Source organism: Protomyctophum parallelum (assembly GCF_964188405.1).
Source record: "Protomyctophum parallelum genome assembly, chromosome: 3".
NCBI lineage: Eukaryota > Metazoa > Chordata > Actinopteri > Myctophiformes > Myctophidae > Protomyctophum > Protomyctophum parallelum.
In genome coordinates, this window is record NC_139698.1 from 22,943,096 (window position 1) to 22,963,286 (window position 20,191).

A 20,191-nucleotide genomic window follows, 5' to 3' on the forward strand; every position below is an offset into this window, starting at 1 on the left:
GTATTTTGAATATTCTGAGGAACAAAAGTCCTCAAATACAAAACAATATTTAATATTGGATTATAGTTGGCAAACTAATGAAGCAGAACCTGATATTGCTATAGCTTGAGGTCAAATTATTTCTCTACTTTGATGAGGCTAGTATTTTCCCATAATCAAGGAGCTAGCATAACATTACCAAATGTTTATCAGGTTGCAATATAAAGTAAACAATAGCTAGCTGGCATTTGTTCATTATATAACTAATAAGTAGGTGCACACAGTGTGCCACTGTGCCTGGGCAGAGCTTTGCATTGCAAGACCATCATTTAAATAAACCGTAGACAAAGTAAAGACAACACAATCTCTCAACTTTATTACTGACATGAGGACATATAAAGCAACCATCCCAGTGCTGAGAGATAAACATTAAGTGAAAACGGCAAAAAACAAAAACAAAACCGCCCAAAAAACAAAAAAAAGCTAACAATCACAATCACAATCAACAGACACAACGTGGCGACTAAACCGTTCAAACCCATCTAGTGCCGATCATCGCCCGGACCACGCCAACTCACACCGCATCGTCTTCACACCGCATCGTCTCCACACCCACATCATAACAGTCATTAGCCACACTAAACATTGTCTTTGGAGGAGACTTCCTCATGAATCTTTAAAAGGAGTGTTGCTTTGCTTAATTTAATATTAAACAAAGGCATGATCACACAAGTTGGTATATACCGTAACATGGCTATCCCCCCTAGAGAAGGTGATATAAGTGCTCTAATCATCGGTTGCAGTGGCTGGTTTGGTTGAGCTTCATCTCGTCTGTGTGTGTCTCACTTCACATCTCTTGACATAAAAGTCCTTTGAGCGGGGCAGAAGGCCCCCGCCCGTTATAGCGAGCCTGTGTGTGGGTCCCGTGTGGGGCAGAGGGCCAGGCCTGGTGTGTGTGTGGAAATGCTGTTGGGACAGGGGAGGGAGGGAGGGATGGGACGGGACGAGGTGGGGTTGGGAGGGAGGAGGAGGAGTGTTTCTTCTACTGGCCCTGGCCCTCCTCGTCACGCAGGAATTGAAACACGGAGGAGAAATCTTTGCCGGCGTAGCCCCGCGCGCACATCATCCTGTACATCTGGTGGGCCAGCGAGCCCAGGGGAACGGGGGTCTTTGTGTTAGTGGCCGTGTTCTGCGCCAGGCCCAGGTCCTGATGAGAGAGAGAGAGAGCAACCAGAACAATTATGTAAGCAGACATACACGGTATATAGACACACATCACTGGGTCGGTGTCACAGACCCATTTTTATGAGTCTATTTTTTGTTTCCTACATTTTGTCTCACACACACACACACACACACACACACAGTGTCAACTTGCTGAAGATGACGAAGTGCACAGAACCTCCAAATGGATTTGATGCATGGAGACATAATATGAAATAGTGTTTTGGACAAAATGCTATTCAAATTGCACTTCCTCTTTCAAACCGTAGCGCGGTTTGGCTTGACTTTTGATGAAAACTGCCAAAAAAAAAGAAAACTGAATGGTCATTCAGAACCAGATACATTCCTTCAGTCAAAAACATTCCACTGTGCCTTTAGTGTGGGAATTAAGAAAAAAACATTAGCTGCAATAGTGGTAAAGTGACTTTGCAAACAGTACTGGCCCATATAGTCATTCTAAGATAAGAGTTAACAGTTACCATAGGGGGCGGTAGGTGGCCAGTGCCAGTGACATAAGCAGACATAAGCAGATAAGAGCTTTGTTGTCATTTGAACCGGAAGTGAAAATCTGACATTTTGTGCATATGGTTAGCGTGACCTTGAATTAATGTTTTATATTAAGCTCTGAACATTGTACTTTATCCCATTATTATGAGCCAAGAAGTCACTAAACAAGCCCAAATTGATGAAATCAATTAATTACCAGCTGCATTATTCGTTCTAATTTCTTCTCTGTATCGTTCCAATTTCTTCTCTGTATCGTTCCAATTTCACGCATGCGCACACCACTCGTGCAGGCTCAGCAGAAAATGATCTCCAGTGTCTACTACCAGTGTGTACTACCCGGTCAAGCTCTTATTGACCAGCTTGCAGCTGGTAAAAAATACGTGCATGTGAACGGAGGATTTGAGATTTGGTCCGTTTCTTCCATGGATGCTAGCGGTGGCTAGCGACGGAAGCCATTGAAGAGAAGACTTCCGCACGCTCGACTTACTTAACAGCAGGTGCGTAGGCGACAAAGCAGCAAGAGTGTAGGAGGAGGGAGACCCGCACACGGCCACTTGCTGGTTCAAGAGCTTTTTATTTAATGTCAAACTTAACCCATTTAGGCCTGACCTCGAAATTTAAAAAATAAATCTTCTAAATCCTCCAGTTTTCTGAAATAAATAGCAGACCTACAAGCTCGTAGCGCGCCACTATTTTTCAATAGCTAAATTATAAAACACCAAAAGGGGATCCCGCCCAGAATGGGTTAAAAGTGCACCGATTTGGTCTTTCGACCTTCCTCATTGCCTGAAGAAGGTCCTCATTAAATTGGCGGTAGTTTGGTTCCAACGTAAATATCCTTGATAGAAATGCAAGAGAACTATCGCTCGACAACCCCCATCTAATAGCAATAAATCATCATTCTGATTCTTCCTTTTAATTCATGATCCGTTTTTTTTATCTGGTCTCTGTATCAAATGTACCGACTGTAACTTTGATCGTCGTTACTGATCGAACCAGGTCTCTCTTGAGCAATCTCAATGAGAATTACCTGCATGAATAATTCAATGTTTATATTTCAATGTCATTCAATTCCATTTCACCCATAAGTAAACTAAACATGATTGACATACACATCTACAGAAGTTGAGATCTACATGAATATATTTTTATAATATGTAATATAATATTTTATATGTGGTTCCCAAAAGTTCTCACGTCAAGGACCCCCAAAATGACACTCATTAGCCCACGGACCCCCATTTGAAGAGATATGCCAGGGACCCCCATAAGAGAAGATTTTTACGGATCCAACAGTCATTCTCAACCCGTTTAATTTCAAGGACCCCCAGTTTGACATGCATTAATCTACGGGCCCCATTTAATGGCATTTCTCTGGGACCACCCAATTTAAAAGAGTGTACAAATGGAACCAAATTGGCCCGTTAGGGTCCGTTTGGTTCCATTTTTACACTCTCAGAGTTACAGACCCATAAGGGTCCATTTAGCTGGGGACCCCCTAGAACTCCCTCAAGGACTGCTGGGGGTCCCCGGACCCCACTTTGGGAACCACTGCTCTAGCCTTCCCAAAACCCGAACTGACTGTCTGTAGTTGCAGCCACCGTTTTAATTTCCATCAATGAACATAAAACAGAATATGTCCCTTAAGTCATCTACAATTACATTAATTATTTTCATATTTCCGGCACCACTTCGTTCACATATGTACAATTAGAAAAGCCACAACCTAAAACAGGAACAAATCAACAATTACATAAATTATTTTCATTTCCATTTCATACATTTCCGGCACCAAAAACAGGAACAAACGCAACATTAACCCATTTTGTGCAGGAACCCCTTTTGGTGATTAAAAGCATTGTTATACTTAAGCTATTGAAAAATAGCAGATCTGCAAGCTCGTAGGTCTGCTATTTTAGAAGAATCGTGAAAATGTGCCTCAAATCTTTGAATATATATTATTATTACAGAGTGAACATTTTAACTCAAATCTTTGCTTCTGGAGAGGTCCCTGGAACAACATATTTTCAGATGGGGGGGGGGGGGGAGGAGGAATATTACATATAATTTTTGGGGCCCTTGACATGAAATATTGAGCACCACTGATACAGAAACATAAGGTTTTTTCATCCCCCACCTTAGCCATGAGCTGAGTGCCAAATCCTCCCTGGTAGTTGTTTGCAGAGGGCACCCCCTCCATGACTCCTGGCACCGGGTTATAGGTATCACTGGACCAGCAGCGGCCGGAGCTCATGTTCAGGATCTTGGCCAGCAGCTGGGGGTCAAGTCCTAGTCTGCCAGTGGACAAAACATGCGATTCAGATACATTCATGATCTCATTTTAGTTTTTAAATCATAAAAGGCTTTGTATTGAGCATTTAGGAGGGGGTGCATTTGGATATGTGGTAAATGGTGCATTTATATAGCGCCTTTATCCAAGGCGCTTTACATAGATTGTACATTCACCCAGTCACACACACATTCATACACAGATGGCGTAGGAAACCATGCAAGGCACCAACCAGCACATCAGGAGCAATTAGGGGTTCAGTGTCTTGCTCAAGGACACCAACTCTGGGGGAGCCTGGGTTCGAACTGGCGACCTTGCGGTTAACATCCAGCCACTCTACCCCTGAGCCACCGCTCATATTATGCCATGCCATCATAGCTCCTTTGACTTTGACAACATTGTTTGATAGCGCCACGGACACTTTGGTGCTATATATAGACATACTTTACCCGCATGGGAACATTATGCTAACAATAGTAGATCAAGACAAGGTCAGTTTATAAGCTCTCAGATCAGCTATTTTTGGTGAACAGATTAGGTGTAGAGGGGGGGGGGGGGAGGAACAGACCAAGTACAGAGCCCTGGGAGACCACGGTCAATTAAGTATACATGAGTTTAAGTGGTTAAGTTTATTATTAATTATAGTTAATACACTACTTTGTTATGAAAGGAAAACTCACCTGATTCCGAGGTTCATGGTCTCGGCTGTACCGATCATTCCGATGGCTAACAGCATGTTGTTGCATATTTTAGCAGCCTGCAATAATGACCAACCAATGACAGTTCAGTATAGAAAAAAAAAAGGTGCAATTAAGTTACAAAATGTTTCAGTTAAATAGCCGAAAATGTCACATTCTCAAATCCACCCACCCCCCCTCCAGGTTGGCAGAGGAAGAGTAGCACAGAAAGTGGTTCATTGGTGACTGAGCCGCTCACCTGCCCAGTTCCAACCTGGCCACAGTGCACCACGTTGGCTCCCATGCAGTTGAGCAGCTCCGTAGCGGCTTGGAACTCCTCCTCTGGCCCTCCCACCATGAAGGTCAGCTTCCCTGAGGTGGCCGCTCCCACTCCTGGGGGGGGCACAACATGGTTATTACTTGCGCAAACAGAGCGCGCAAGTACTGTGGTCGTCTTTGTATGTACAGTATGATATGTCCATGTCCTCTGTGGTCCCTAATTGGCCGTTGATGGTGACGTAATTAAGATATGTTTCAATGGTGGGTGGGTGAAACGTAACTAAGGTACGTTTCAAGGTTGGTTTAAGGTCAATAACGGGTCTAAAGGACTTAGAACAGACATTAGTTAGTAGCAGCACCTCGACAAGAGTGCAATTCTAGTTGGTTATGCATTCATGTACGACTTAAAGGCTAGTTCCGGGCCAGCTGTTTTTTTTAAGACGACACCATCCATTGATCACTGGAAGCAAAAAAAAAAAGAAAAAACCCCCAACAAAACTCCATGCCGAGTGTTCCATACCGATTTACCGGTCAAACGGTAAATATCTTCTCAAATCTGTTGTAGATGTGGAAAAAAAGTCCACAGAATGTTGTCCCTCTGTGGCTCCCGCCTCAACCAGAACAGCGTTTATGTCAAAATACGTTTTGTAGCATTAATTGGTGTGCGGTCAGTGCAGACTCTTTTTTTTCTTATACCATGCATCGTGTCCCAAACAGTGGGTTGGGACCCATTTGTGGGAATTGTTATGGGATTCATTTCATACATATTTCAAGTTTTACAAAATACAACAATGTTCAAAAACAAACGAATCTAAGAAATCCCAGAAATAAAAGTATATAATATATTAAGAAGTAGTGAAAATAGCCAATCTACAAGCTTGCGATTGCCTATGTTTCAATAGTTTGGGTCCTAGGCAAACATCTAAATCGCTCTTTTGGGCCTCGACCTGAAAAGTTTGGGAACAGTATTGTATTGTATTGTATTGTACGTGCACACATACGCAGCAGGCAAATTAGAGCTTGATTTATGCTTCTGGCTAGGTACAGAAGAAATGTGGCGCTGATCGCCGCAGCGGTTTGCCGGATTAACTCCGGACAACCGCACAGACCGACCCTCTTCCTAGACGGTCCACGCAGAGCCACATCATAAAAAAACCCTGGGATACTTAAATGTGTGGTTGACAGACACCAATTAAACCTAAATCTCAATAATGCTTACACTATATTCTTATACCGTCACTTCTTATTATATCCATATATTCCATCTTGAGCTACTTGATAGTGGTTTATTTAATTTGCAATGTGGATGATCTACAAACTGAGGCTCATAATTTGCTGCATGTCACTTTGGATAACAATGGCAGCATGAGCCCCCCCCTCCCCGTCCCGCTACAACAACAAATATGTTCCAATTTGTGACAATACGATAAAAATGTTAAACAAATCAAAACATTCTGCAGTAAAAGAGACACCTGCACCTCGAAAGCAGCCAAAAAAAAAAAAAAAAGGGAAGTAAATGTAATTTTCTGGTCCGTTGTATGTTCGACAAGCACTTTAGGTCCAGACGGCTAAAGCTGTGAGAAAGCAGGTTTGTGGATTTCCCATTATTGCTCCAGTAAGAGCATTCCTTCCAGCTGTGGAGCTGCCAAAAAAAGCCTCTTTCCGACGCAGTGGAGGCAGGGCCAGCAGCAAAACACAGAAAAGAACAATTAGGGAGAAGCGTTGTTTGTTGTCTCACGAAAGCAGCAGCCAAAAGCTACCTGACAGAAGAATTTCACAACAAACTCACACGATTAATCGAAACAAAAACACAGAGGTGAGCTCCTTTGTCAGAAGTGTTTTTTTTCTCTTTTTGTGTTGTTCTTTAAAAAGGGCGTCTACTGGTTGCGTGTGGTCTTGTCGTCATAAAAAATTGGCAAGTGCTTCTGGCTACGCTGAAATCTCTTGGGGGAAATCGACAACACAATAAGCCTCTTCTCTTCTTCACATGTCTGCTCTATGTCATGCCTTGAGCGACGGTCCAATCGCTGCTAGTTCCAAGCTCCCGTCGATATTTCACTAAGGGAATCGTTCATACTCCGTTCCAAAGACGAAAAACGTTAGATTTCTACTAATCCCAGAGCAGGAAATGGATCAGTACAGAGGCCAGGAATAGCTTATAGCAACAAAAAGAACATGTGTGTGTATCCCATATCACACACACACACAAAATACTTATCTTTACAAGACAACAATGAGACATGCTGACTCAATTACCACACCGCCCCACTTCAGTGTCACTCAGCTGCTTTCATGTTGGAACTCTTTTTTGGCACTGGATTAAGTGGTTGTTGGCATGGCGCACTATACATCTACCTTTGATTTCTGTCCGACCACCGAGGATGTAAAAAAAAAAAAAAAAAAGAGTTTCCTTTTGGAGCTTGAAGGCCGATGACTGACACCATACACACACCTAAATAATGGGAAGGCTGCATATTGCACCATTTAGAACATGCACACAGTCTCACACACGTGCTAGATATGGAAAGCTAGACAACCTTAACCCATTTTGGGCGGGAATCCCTTTTGGTGTTAGCATTATGCCATGCTTTAGCTATTGAAAAATAGCAGATCTACAAGTTCATAGCGCGCCACTCGGTGGCGTTAAAATGTGGCGCAAATCAATGAATATATATTTCAGAGCGAACATATTTAACTAAAATATTTGCTTCTGGGGTGGTCCCTGGAACTACATATATGAGATGGGGGTCCGTGGCCCAATAGAGATAATTCTGGGGGTCCTTGACATGAAAAAGGTTGAGCACCACTGACATAGAAACATGGGTTTTCAGAAAGATGTTAGGATTCAGAAGCCTTTTTTTTAATCAACCTCAGTCCAAAATGAGTTAATCCATGTGCACTACCGCAGGAAGGAAGCATATAAATCATTACTAATCTTTAGGGCCTGATCGTAAAAAAAAAAGAAAAAAAAGAGGGGGGGGCGGGGGGGAGGCAACTTCAATTCAAAGCAAGTGCCTGCCCTGATGTTGAGAGGTTGAGTTCAAACAGGCAGTGGGTCTGCATGGACCCCCCAAGACAGTCTAGAGAGAGAGAACATGCACTTTACTAGTAAATCCAGATTTATACTCGTGTAGCTGCGGTGCTGGTGTCGTGGATAACAGCCAGTCAGAAAGCCTCTCAGTGCATTGTGAGCTTTGCAGACCAGGCTATTTTTGGCGTGCCACACCAGCGCACAACTAAGTATAAACAAAAGTAACAGAACTATGGCTGTCATGATTACACATTTTTGATTTAAGGTGACGATTAATTGTCACAAAGTAATTTGCGATTAAAGATGTAATTGTGTTTTTTGGCATTGGAAAATGATGAATATAAAATACAATTCTGTTTGGCTTTTAGGCTTTGCACTTTTAAGGTGCAGAAATAACTGAAATATATACCGAAACATTACGGTCATTTTTCTACAAAAAATATGTTCTTTTGTAGAAATGGCTGATCTACAAGCTTGTGATGCGTTGTAAGCTTGAAAATATGCTATTTCTGCTTTTTTATGTATAAACATTTTTTCAACATGGACACGATGACAAAATAATTGTGATCATAATCTCAAATAATTGCGATTAGAGGATTATGTAAGAATTATAATAAAACAATTCATATAGCGCTTTCCAGGGTACTCAAAGTTGCTTTATAGAACAGAATAATAAAACTGTTTTATTAGAAAAATATACTGAATTGTTACAACCCTAAGCAGCACACACACACACACACACACACACACACACACACACACACACACACACACACACACACACAGTCTCTTTTGTATGCTTCTGCATTTCAGTACAGAGCGAATCTGGAGAGCAGCTAAACTGGATGCACCACTATGTCTCAGAGACACAGCCACGCAGCCATAAGGCCTCCTGGCTATTTTGAAAGTTAAATAATGGATATAACATTTAAATTCCGATGACGTGCGTGTTGTTGAGTTGCCTGTGAAAGTGAGTTGCATTATATTCCTCGTTGGTACATGTTTACACACTATGACGCCGTTTCTAGTTTTCCCCCACTAAAAGGTCTCCACACACCGGGCGCGAATTCGGATTTTTTAAGTGGCGTTTCTCCATCGGTTTTCCGAAAAACGCGGCCGGTGTGCAACCACCTTAAGAGTAAGGAATATTACAGAAATGCTGGGTTCTGTGACAGTATCAGAAGAAAAAAAAAAAGTCACATAAAACACAAATTAGGAAGTGATTCATTGGATTGGAGAGCCCCAGCTGTACTCTTGCAATTTTGCCTTTTGATGTGCCCATGTGTGTTGTGTGTACGACACATACCGGTATATACATTTTTGTATGAATATCTAACTGTGCAGTGTATCCATAGTTCCATGATGTGCTGCACGCTTGCCCTTTTCTTTTTGTCCATTTTTGTTTTTATTGTATTGTGCATTTAATGTATACCTTTCTAGTTTGTTCTACTTTATTTGTATACATTTAGGACACATCGCTATGCGAAAACCAAAAAATTCAATACAATATTATAGTTTTACCCATGAAAACAAAATGCAAATAGTTACCTCCCGACACGGGTGCATCCATAAAAACAGCCCCCATCTTCTCAGCGGCAACAGCCATCTCCTTTGAAACAGCTGGGTCAATGGTGCTGCAGTCTAGGAGCAATGACCCCTTCTTCACCTTTCTGTGGAGTTAAGTATATGATATAATAATGCTTTAAATCACGCCACGTTTCCAGTTGTGGGGACCATGAGTACTGCTTATCAGGGACCAATTCAGAGCCGGGTTACTGGAGGAATATAATTAACTACCTGAAAAGATTAGAGAACCTGGCAGCAGCCCTAACTCTTCAGGAACGCAGTGAAGAGCCAGCCAATAAAGCTGGTTGAAAAGAAAACTATCAGACTAGGTCCGGAACAGGCCGAGTTAAGAACCAATATTAAGAACCTTCAACAGTAGAGATCACATTGGCACAGTAAGAGTTCGGTAGCGGTAGCGTAGCGGTTCCTTAGAAAATATTCAAAATTGTCCCTACACTGCACAGATAGGTCGCTTTCTCATTTGTATTACATCACCCTCCAAACAACCTCCGTTATTTCTTCCCACAACCTGGGCCTAGCTCTGGTCCATTGCTCTACTTCCGGGGCTCGCATAAATGCAGACCAGCCTCTCCGTCTGTAGCAAAAATAAAAATAATGTTTTACCTACTCACCAATACAAAGACGGGTTGTGTCATTAGAAAGCCTACTTTCCTTAACCATGTAGCACTCTGGGATTCCTTGTGAATGAAAAGTGCAATATAAATAAAATTCATTATTATTATTATTATTATTCCTTAGTGGCCGCACTTTGAGCCCCCCACCACACGTATAAATGCACTTTTTGGCCAGAAAGGGATTTTTTTTCCACCCAAAGGAAAAATCTTCTCTATGAGGGTTTTCTCTTGGCAATATCGGTGAAAACAAAATCACTTTCTGGCCAAAAACGGCATTTATACGTTTGGCCAACGTGCATCGACTAAGGAAAGTAGGCTTTCTAATAACACAACCCGTCTTTGTATTGGTGAGTAGGTAAGACTTATTTTTTTTTTCACTACAGAGGAGAGGCTGGTCTTCATTTCATGCGAGGCTGGAAGCCAATCAGTTCCATAGCCTTAATGCAACGGCAACAAGAGCAGTAAGGCTATGGACCAGAGCTAAGCTGGGCCTAAATATTTTGTCGCAACGAGCCATCAATCAACATAAAATGTTATGAGTCCTATACTCAATCAGAAACAGTAGTCTTCATTACAAAATACCATGATGACTTAACTACCACTACTAAAAAAGCTGTGAATAAAAAAAATGCATCGCTTTGTCTTGAACTTCCCACGTCCCTTCTTCTCATGGCCGGATTAACTGTATAGTCTACAAGGCTACAGCCTAGCTATGGCCACACAAATCCAGGGGGTAAATCCACAGCTGCACTATGGTGTGAACTTGTGAAGCCCATCTGTGCAGGGCAGGAATGTAGTCGCGCTGCGCTGAGAAAAAGTAAGAGGCGCACAGCAGTCCATCGTGGAGCTCAGCGGCACAGTTCAATGCACTCTATGAGATCCATGGCGGTCCAATAGGAAAGACAAGTAAAGTAGGAAGAGTAAAAGAAAATACAGGATAAACTTATTTTGGCCGTTTCTAATTTCCTCAAGCCATAATGCATTCGTGAGGTGGAAAGCTCTGACGTGTAAAGGTTTCCAAGGATTTGCTACTCACAGACTGACAGGAACAAAAACAGACCAGTCCTAGAACGGTTACCCGTTTCCTTCTGAAAACCTGGTTATTTTGGTAGCAAGAACATAACCAAAATGCAACATGGTCAACTGGCTGGCGTGGCATAGCGCCCTATGTGTCGGGGGCTTGGACAATGGACAGTTACTGAGATGGTGGACAACAGCAACGAGTCAACGACATGCTGCATCAGGCCTTTGGTTGGCTACTGTTTATAAAAAAACAACCCACGGAGCAAAAGACGGCTATTAGACGTGCGTCTAAAAATGTGATAAAAAACGGCTAAAAGTGAAAGTTTATTAGACGTCTTGATTAGCGGTTGTTTAATCATCTATATATAGACGGTCTAATTTTCAGAGCCGGAGTGTTTATCATCCTCATGGGGGGGGGGGGGGGGGGGGAGAGAGAGCGCGCGCGCGAGCGCGAGAGCGAGATAGCCGGTCACTCAGGGGAGAGCGAGAGACGCTGAATCACTTTGTGCACGCAAATCTGCGAGAAATGCCACGATTGCACTGTAGTGTAGTTGGAAACAATTTCTCTCAACGAGGCTGCCCTCACGGTCCAACGCGTGGGGCACAGCTGTTTTAAAGACGGGGCACTTTCATCCTGGTGCCTCCTTGAACCAGGCGAGTCTCTTTGGTGAATTCTTGATCAGTGTTATTATGTCACGACTCAAGAACAACTACCATGAAATTCTGACACACTTTGATGTTGTGGACATCTGGCTAGGTGAAAACAAAAGAAACACGATTAGCATTTGAGTACTTGGGTGGCTGCACCAACACTTTTAACACCTCTTGGATGGCCGGCGGAGTAGTCTCTCAAGACAGACTGTTGCCTCGCAACAGTTGAGGAACAACAGGGGAGGCGCTGTTTTCCCGAATATTTGACGATGGGATTCTCAGATTGACGGCGGAGAGGTCCAAAATGTTCGGAAAATCTGTAATGTAAATGTAAAATGTCCACAAAAATCTTCATGGGGGCCTAAAGGGGCCCTGGGAGTCTTCATGGGGGCTGCAGCCCCGTGGCCCCCACAGACTCTACGTGGTTGCGGTCTATATATATAGAAGTTTAAACAACCGCTAATCAACGTCTAATCTAAGAATAGACGTCTAAAAAACCTCACTTTTAGCAGTTTATTGCATTTTTAGACGGCCCTTTAGACGAATATTAGACCAAAAAATGCTCAATGGGAAGGTGTTTTCTGCGTTGTCGTCTTCACTACTCCACATAGACATTGCTTTTAAAGTTATGTTGGAATAAAATTCTCATAGCCTAAAGCCAAATGATAATAATGTGGCACTGCTTCTTAATACCGATTGGCCTAAAACTGACTGTGATAGGGTGACAGCAAAGCATATTCACTTTTTGAATTGGGCTTTTGTGAGGTCTGACTACAGCCAGAAATATGCACACACACCAAGCAGACCCCCCCCCCCCCTTCACAGTCTGTGGCTTTCGTCAGAAAATGGCATGGTGTATTTTAGGCTTTATCCTCATTTCACACACTGCTAATTACAGGAGAGGACGTGATTCAAGTACACATCACCCATTTTCAACCTTCATATAATTGGCCCTCACTAATGCTCATTGGAGTTGGCACCATTTCCGTCTACTCATGAGTCAAGGAGCGTCTCAGAGGTGGGCCGTTATGAGGTAGAGCGTAGCACGCGTCTGCACGAAGCTGAAGATCTGAGCCCCAAACCGAAACGGGTCCAAAATATTGACTTGTCCCTTTGGCATCGTTTGGTCGTTTCAATTGCCACAAGTCTCGGTCGGTCCATTTGAAATAGACCAGCTTTTTATTCTTCTCCTTTTATTAAACTCTTGAGTCTTCGGTTTTAAAATGTTACATAATGTGTTGCAATTGTAATTACGCATATTGAATGAACTGCACTGAAAACCACACTTTTCAGCGAGGTGAAAAGCAAACAAAAAGCCACTGGGAAGATGCAAGTTGGAGCGTCATCCGAGTGGAGCATGGTGGTCATTATCTGCGGGGACGGATGCCATGAAGTCAGCGAAAATGTTCTCCGTCTGTCTACAACACAGCAGAGCGTACGCCACACTACCCCGTCTCTGTGACTTCTTTGATTGAGTGACACACACAGCTTATCTGAATGCCATGGTTAAATTAGGATTACATTTGGAACGGGTCCGGTCCGGGTCTACAGACCCGGTCGGAACACGGTCTAATAAATTGGATTATCCCCAGTCAGTTTCGGAGTCGGACAGGGTCCAGTTTTCTCTGTCCTGCTTCGGGCCAGGGTCCAGTTATCCACAGGGCTGTTTCGGTCGGGTCCAATTCACCTATAGCTAAGACCCGGCCTCTCCCACTTAAGACACTCCCACTTGGAGACTTTCCAGACAGGCACATTCATCCCAATGTAAATATCAGGGATTTTACACATTAAATACTGGTAGATTTTTTGAACCAGACCTTCAAAATCTCTTCCAAATCCGGCAATCCATATGCACTGCGGCATTTCTTTTTTAAAACAATGTTTTATCATATAGGAAACGGCTCAAGCGGCTCAAGTTCGCTAGAGACGGCGCCCCTCCGTCGTGGTCTAAAACGATACTTTATCGGGCAAAACAACTAGTCTGCGGTTGTTTTGAAAAATAGTGGCTGCAGCAGGATGCGAACCCGGGCAGCGGGATTTGTAGTCTAGTGATTAGACCACTATACTAGGCTGGGAAGGTTGGAGGTTGTATTTGAGGCTGTATTTGAGGCATCATTGGTGGGGAATCTGGGGATTCCATACCAATGGAAAAACTACAGCCTCTCTCTTCTTGTAAAGTTGGCATGCCCGAAATGAAAGCCATTATTCTTGCGTCAATAAAAACACTCCATCCACAGTCCACCTTCTGAGACACAGAGTAGACAGGCTAAATGTTCCCTTTATACAGATGACGTGCTTAGACTGAAGGAAGTGGAGTGAGTGATGTGTTTACTTGAGAATGCCATTGGGTCCTGTGTACACGTCAACAACGTTGGGACTGGAGGGAAGCATCGTGATGATCCGGTCTGCCTTATCCGCCACCTCAGCAGGGTTATCCAGGATCTAAAATGAAATGGAATCAAACCTTATTGATCTCAAAAGGTGCTGAGGCAGTTTTTCTTTATAGCATCCAAGGAATTAACCCATTTAGGCCCGACGTCGAAAAAAGAAAAAACGTTCGCTCTGAAAGAATATAATATTCAAAGATGTCACATTTTCACGATTAAAAAAAAATAGCAGACCTACAAGCTTGTAGCGCGCCACTCGGTGGCGCGCTATGAGCTTGTAGATCTGCTATTTTTCAATAGCTAAAGTACAACATAATGCTTACCAAGCATTGCTAAGCATTGCTTATTTTTTTTTTTTTTTTTCAAACATGTTTATTGATTTTCTTTACAAAGAAGTATTTTCAAAACAATTTACATATATTTCCCCCCCCCCCACACATCCCCATGGCAGCACAAATACAAACAAAATCTTATCACAAAATGTTTTGATTAAAAATAAATAAATAATAATGACAAAACGAAAAATAAAACACATTACATACAGTTAAACAAACAATGTCCGTCACAGTTCCCTACCCCCACCTCACAGCTGACTACTCCAATTAACCACTATACATCCAAAGCCTCTTCAATATCACCTCGCTTAATGAAGTCCAAGAACTTCTCCCATATCTTATAGAATACCGCAGGTTTCTTCCTAATTACATATGTTAGTTTCTCATGTGCCAAACTGGTTGTTAAGTTCCTCAGCCAAAAGCCGATCGTAGGGGCATTGACATTCTTCCAACATAGCGCAATTGAGCGTCTGGCCTGTAACAGGCAAAGGTCGGTCATCATTTTTTCATTACTATTTAGTGTACAATTTAATGGATAAATACTGAGTATACATAACTTAGGACAAAGAGGAACTGGACCTGATGTAATGAGAGACATAATGGACCACAGACCTCCAGAATGTTTTTATCTCCTCACATTCCCATAAGCAGTGGAACAGTGTACCTTTATGTTCCCCACATTTATAACATGAATCAGGAATGTTTGGATCACATTTATTTACATTCTCCGGGGTTATGTAAGTTCTCATTATCCAATTATACTGAATTAGTCTTAATCTAGTATTGATAGTTTGTGTTTGTGCCTTGGAACATATTAAACCCCAATCAATTTCTGAGATTTCCACTTGAAGGTCCTGTGTCCATTTTTAAGCATTGCTTAGATAAAACACCAAAAGAGGTTCCCGCCCAGAATGGTTTAATAGACAGACATACTGTATACTACTGTAGTTGAAGGATGAGGAACAGCTTCCAGACAGAAGTTTGCTGTCACAATCTACTACAATGGACAGGGATATATCGATTAATGCATTCATAGTTTATTGATAACTTTTGATAAGCTTATCGATTGTTTAACTGGTTAGTTGATAAGTGGCGTAAAAAAAAAAAAAAAAAAAGAACTATTGAGAATCTTAATTTCCCTCAATGTCCAACATAAAAATCTACACTTTGCTGATGTACAGAAAGAATACAAAAGGCATATTATATTCCTTAATCAAATAGTTATTTGACCATTTGCGATACAGGGCTTTGTATGAGAAATGAAATGAAATGAAAAGTGCACCATCTTGTCTGTCACAAGGTATTAAGTTTAACCAACTAATTTCTTAGGGGCGATTAATCGATCAACGATTAACATCCCCAACTACAATCCTGTCGAATATATAAATGAAATATATGGGTTACATCATGTTGTGATTTCCTGAATTGTAATAAGCAGCAGGAAAAAAAAAAAATGTGTTTATTTGCTAAATAAAACAAATCAGCCGCCAAAATAAGCTTCTACTCTCACCTGAGCACCCAGCTCCTGTAGTTCCTTACAGGACTCTGGGAAAACATCGGTGGCAATGATAGGGTAGCCATGTTTCAACAGGTTCTTGGCCATTGGGTTTCCCATGTTGCCCAGTCCAATGAACCCCACGTGTGTCTTTGAGGCCATGGTCCTGGACCTTGTGGAAACTAGGAAGATAATAACAACCATATTAGGTGCAACAAATATTTCTTTGCAACCTTTAAAAAGGAACAGTTCACTTCCCCCGGGGTTTTTTTTTCGGGGTTTTTGGCCGAGTGGCTATGGCCGAATTTAGCCCAAGGAGTATTTTTGTGCAAAACTAATGCTTGGAATGGATTCAGCATCATGAAAACCACCTAGTTTGACATGTTACATGCTACTTAAAGAGTAACGTTTTTTGCCTAATATTGGTTGTTAATGGTACCCCAACTTTCAGCAGCTGTCACAAAGTTGGGTTGGTTGGAACAAATTTATATATTATAGTAGACACCTTTATGAACACATTTGTGAAGAAAGCTAGTGGTAAGCATTTTATTTTTGCAGATTTGCCAAACATTTCGCTAATTTTCTCTATTAGCTTGGAATCCCCACTGATAGTTATTTTGGTAGGCACTGGCAGGTTCTTCCTGAAATATCCACAGCACACCTTTGAGAGTGAGGAGACAGAATTGTTGCCATCTTATAATGAGCATTAGTGAGGAAGATAAGGTTGGTGAAGTGTTCCTTTATCTGGCAGACCATTTCCCAACTTTTAAATAATTTAAAACACAAAATGTTTAAATTTGGAAAAAACCCTGGTCCGCCCGGTAACAAGATGTGCACAGGCACGCACTACAGTGGGGGTCACACGCAACAGGCCAACAGCACACACACCAAGCTCCGCCTCTGCTCAATCACAATTGGCGGAAGGCCCCTCTCTATCCTGATTGGATGAAGGCTGGGCCACCTATGGGTTAACTTAGCCTGGTTAATAAACCAGACTAATATCGCACGGACCGCGGGATATTAGTCTGGGGAGGCTCAGCTTGGATTTCATTTCCAGGGAAACATTTTCTCTTTGACGCAATTGGTCAGAGCTACTGTCAGTCAAAGGTCTCAAGCATTGAAAGTCACTGTACCAAAGCCCGCCCATATTGCATACCGTGTCCCGATTGGCCTCCCACATTCTCTGGTGTAGGAAATGGGCGTACAATTGAGCCTCTCCAGACCGAAATCCGCCGGCAGGCAATTTATCTTTGCCAACGGCTGATTCGGTCTGGTTTATTAACCAGGCTAGGGTTAACTGGGGACAGGGAGGAACTCCTTATATGGTCAGCACACTCTATAGTAGGGAGGATTATCACAACAAAACAAAAAAAATTGAATTAAGTGAAATCACTGAATATACCTTTCATGTTGCACAACATGACAATATAAGCTTGAGTCAGTCCTGCGACTGATGATAAGCCTTGGCTGGCCAGGATGAGGAAGAAAGGCTCATGGGTGTCTACAACATTACAGAACGCCCATCATTTCATATCAGATTGACCTTTACTGCTAAAGTCACCTAGCAAGTATGCGTATACTATACATTTACACAAGTATCCAAAAAGACTTGCATGCCAAAAGCAACTTTAAGACAATGTGCACTGCAGCAGTACCGTATATCCTTTCATGATAGAACAAAAGTAAGAGTTCTGACTTCTTAAATTATAATATAACTGTGTGCATTAATGGAAAATGTGTTTCTAAAATCTAATTCAATTTCAAGTCACATCTTTTTTAAATTACATAATTCACATTGTAGGCCTACCTATAGCCTGTAACACTGTTACGTGTGTTTGACCATATACACCCACATGAGGGCCAGGTCAGATGCTGTCATTTTATAACGTCTTTTATATTACCGTTTATATATTGTTGCCCTCCCTTGTCCATTTTTTGTTTTTTACTAGTGTTATTCTGTACTTTTCTCTGCAAACCTGTAATGTGACAATATACAAAGATGATTCTAAAAGCGACTGCATACAGGATGGTGCAGAGAAGGTGTGTGTTGGCTGGTATCATATTCCAGAGACTACATCAATGAGTTAAATTACACTATCACACACTAGGTACCTGGCTGACTGTTAGCCATCATTTGCAAAACTAGATGCTTTTAACAGGTTGAACCTAGAGTTCCAAGTCACCAACATTGCAGCTGCACGAAAAGCGTGAATTAACCTCTATCTGCAAAGTGTTTGTTTCTTAGAAATCCACTGTAGACATGTTATGAGCTAGCCTGGCTCCAGCCCTGAATCGCTACCATTAAAAAAAAAATATGCCCTGGCGAAGTGAAATGAAAACTCAGACAGTGTGACTAGAGTGTCAGGATAGTTATGAGCTACTTTTTGCCAAGACATTATGTGCAGTGTTGGGGACGATTCATACTCCTATTTTAGAGCTGAATAAAAGTCGGTTCGGCTCTGTAGAGCCTACAATGTGACGTCATTTGAGGTTCATACTACATAAGAGTATGAATCTGCCCTTGGAGTGCTCATTTTCATTAACACGACCTCCTGTTGCCTTCTGCACTGTGTGCAATTTGAAAACAGGTGGTATGCAGGGCCGTTGAGTGGTTTCCAACAAGCGCTTCCAAACTCAAACACCTGCATTGAATATGTTAACAGAAAGTAGCCCACAATAACATGTCTATGGTGGATTTTTATAAAACAAACACTTTGCAGATAACATAGAAAGATAATTCTACAGCTGCAATGTTGGTGAGTTTAATGTCATTTAATACAATAGGACGGGACTTTTCTGTATGGGCTTGTCAATGGCTGGTGTTACAACTCTGGACTCGAACACCCATTCAAAAAAATCTAGTGTTGCAAATTGCGGCTATACTGTCTGACTGTAGGGCAATTCTACCACTGCTAAAGATCATGAGACCATCAAAGCATCGTGGTATGTAGCACTGGCAGACGACAGATAAAATGCCACGTAATTCATTGCTTAAAAGGCAGGCTAGGACATGTTAAAGAAGACGAGAGACACTCATTTCATCATCACACAGGCTAATAATTCATCTACAAGTTGCAAACTTGCAAAGCCTGTTATGTAGTAGTAAGTAGTGCACTGTGTGTCTAACAAAAACCTAGCAATCCTAGCACACACTGCCTTCCCAATCCCCCCCATGCAAAGCAGTAGCAAAAACTAAGTCTTAAATGGCTTAAAGCAGCTGCCTCGAGTTTTCTGCCTCGCTGGCAGACTTCAAAGTATTCCACCTCGTCTTCTTACCAAGTGCAAAGTCACCATGTTGTTGGTACCACCTTCCAAGCAGCCTCCGAGACCCCCTCCTCAGTGCAGCGGCCATGCTTCTTTCGCCTTGACCTTACGTCTGACGTGACGTCATTCGACCGAGTCTTGACTGATGCGCTCCTCCTGCCAATCGCAGGACGTTTCGTAGGCCCCGCCCCCACGACCAAACCAATGAGAGGGAGGGATCGGAACAGCTGAAGGAAATCACCCCCCTCCCCCGCACCCACACCCAGACATAATAGGCTACCGTTACTTCTATTCTATTTTGATAGGATTTAACATGAATCAATCTGTTATAACGTCCACACAACTAACATGAGGCTTTGTGGTAATCATCACACAAGACAGGCAGTCACTTTAGAGTGAATGGAATGCTTCACCAGAGGCATTTGTTTAAATTGTTTTTGTTCCCACCACCACACAGCACACAAAATACCTTTTCGTGCATTCTTGCAATGTTTGTGAAAGCATCCCAGCATGGTGAATGAATAAATGATTGAATGAAAGAATGCATGCATGCATGTTAGCCATGGTTCACATGACGCTCGTACTTCATGACAGTCATGTTTCAGGGCTAGCATGCAATTATGAATGTATGAAATGAATGAATGAATGAATGGATGGATGAATGAATGAATGAATGAATGAATGAATGAATGAATGAATGAATGGGCATTTTAGATTCGGGTAAGGGAACACACATAATACTCTTTGGTGATACAGGTATGGGACTATAGACAAAAACTTATTTTTTTGGCTTAATTCCTTAGGTGTAAATTGCAGACTTAAAAAGATTTCAGCACTCTGTCTTTGGT

The 20,191-nt window shown here is 42.1% G+C and overlaps 1 protein-coding gene across 2 annotated transcripts; it reads right to left on the bottom strand.

Moving 5' to 3' along the window:
* Positions 1-329: 329 nt before the first annotated feature.
* On the bottom strand, positions 330-19,447 carry hibadhb (3-hydroxyisobutyrate dehydrogenase b). Of its 2 annotated transcripts, XR_014569098.1 has the most exons (9): positions 19,356-19,447; positions 16,095-16,261; positions 14,195-14,304; positions 9,536-9,657; positions 4,937-5,070; positions 4,681-4,757; positions 3,848-4,004; positions 921-1,186; positions 330-889 (listed from the first exon to the last, which is right to left on the bottom strand). XR_014569098.1 is itself a non-coding variant. In XM_083762269.1 (8 exons), exons 1-8 carry the CDS (start codon positions 19,429-19,431, stop codon positions 1,022-1,024), a joined length of 1,008 nt encoding a protein of 335 aa, XP_083618395.1. In that variant the 5' UTR covers positions 19,432-19,447; the 3' UTR covers positions 330-1,021. The 2 variants fall into 2 exon arrangements, 1 of the variants encoding a protein (XP_083618395.1); XM_083762269.1 differs by having other exon boundaries at positions 330-1,186.
* Positions 19,448-20,191: the final 744 nt, after the last annotated feature.

What these genes read in the sequence shown, in the direction of transcription:
- hibadhb (XM_083762269.1), bottom strand. Translation starts at nt 19,431, where the DNA reads ATGGCCGCTGCACTGAGGAGGGGGTCTCGGAGGCTGCTTGGAAGGTGG. An exon ending in GGATGCACCCGTGTCGGGAG is followed by an intron (nt 5,071 to 9,535) that starts GTAACTATTTGC and finishes TGCCCCCCCCAG; the next exon opens with GAGTGGGAGCGGCCACCTCA. An exon ending in GCACTCAGCTCATGGCTAAG is followed by an intron (nt 1,187 to 3,847) that starts GTGGGGGATGAA and finishes CTCTCTCATCAG; the next exon opens with GACCTGGGCCTGGCGCAGAA.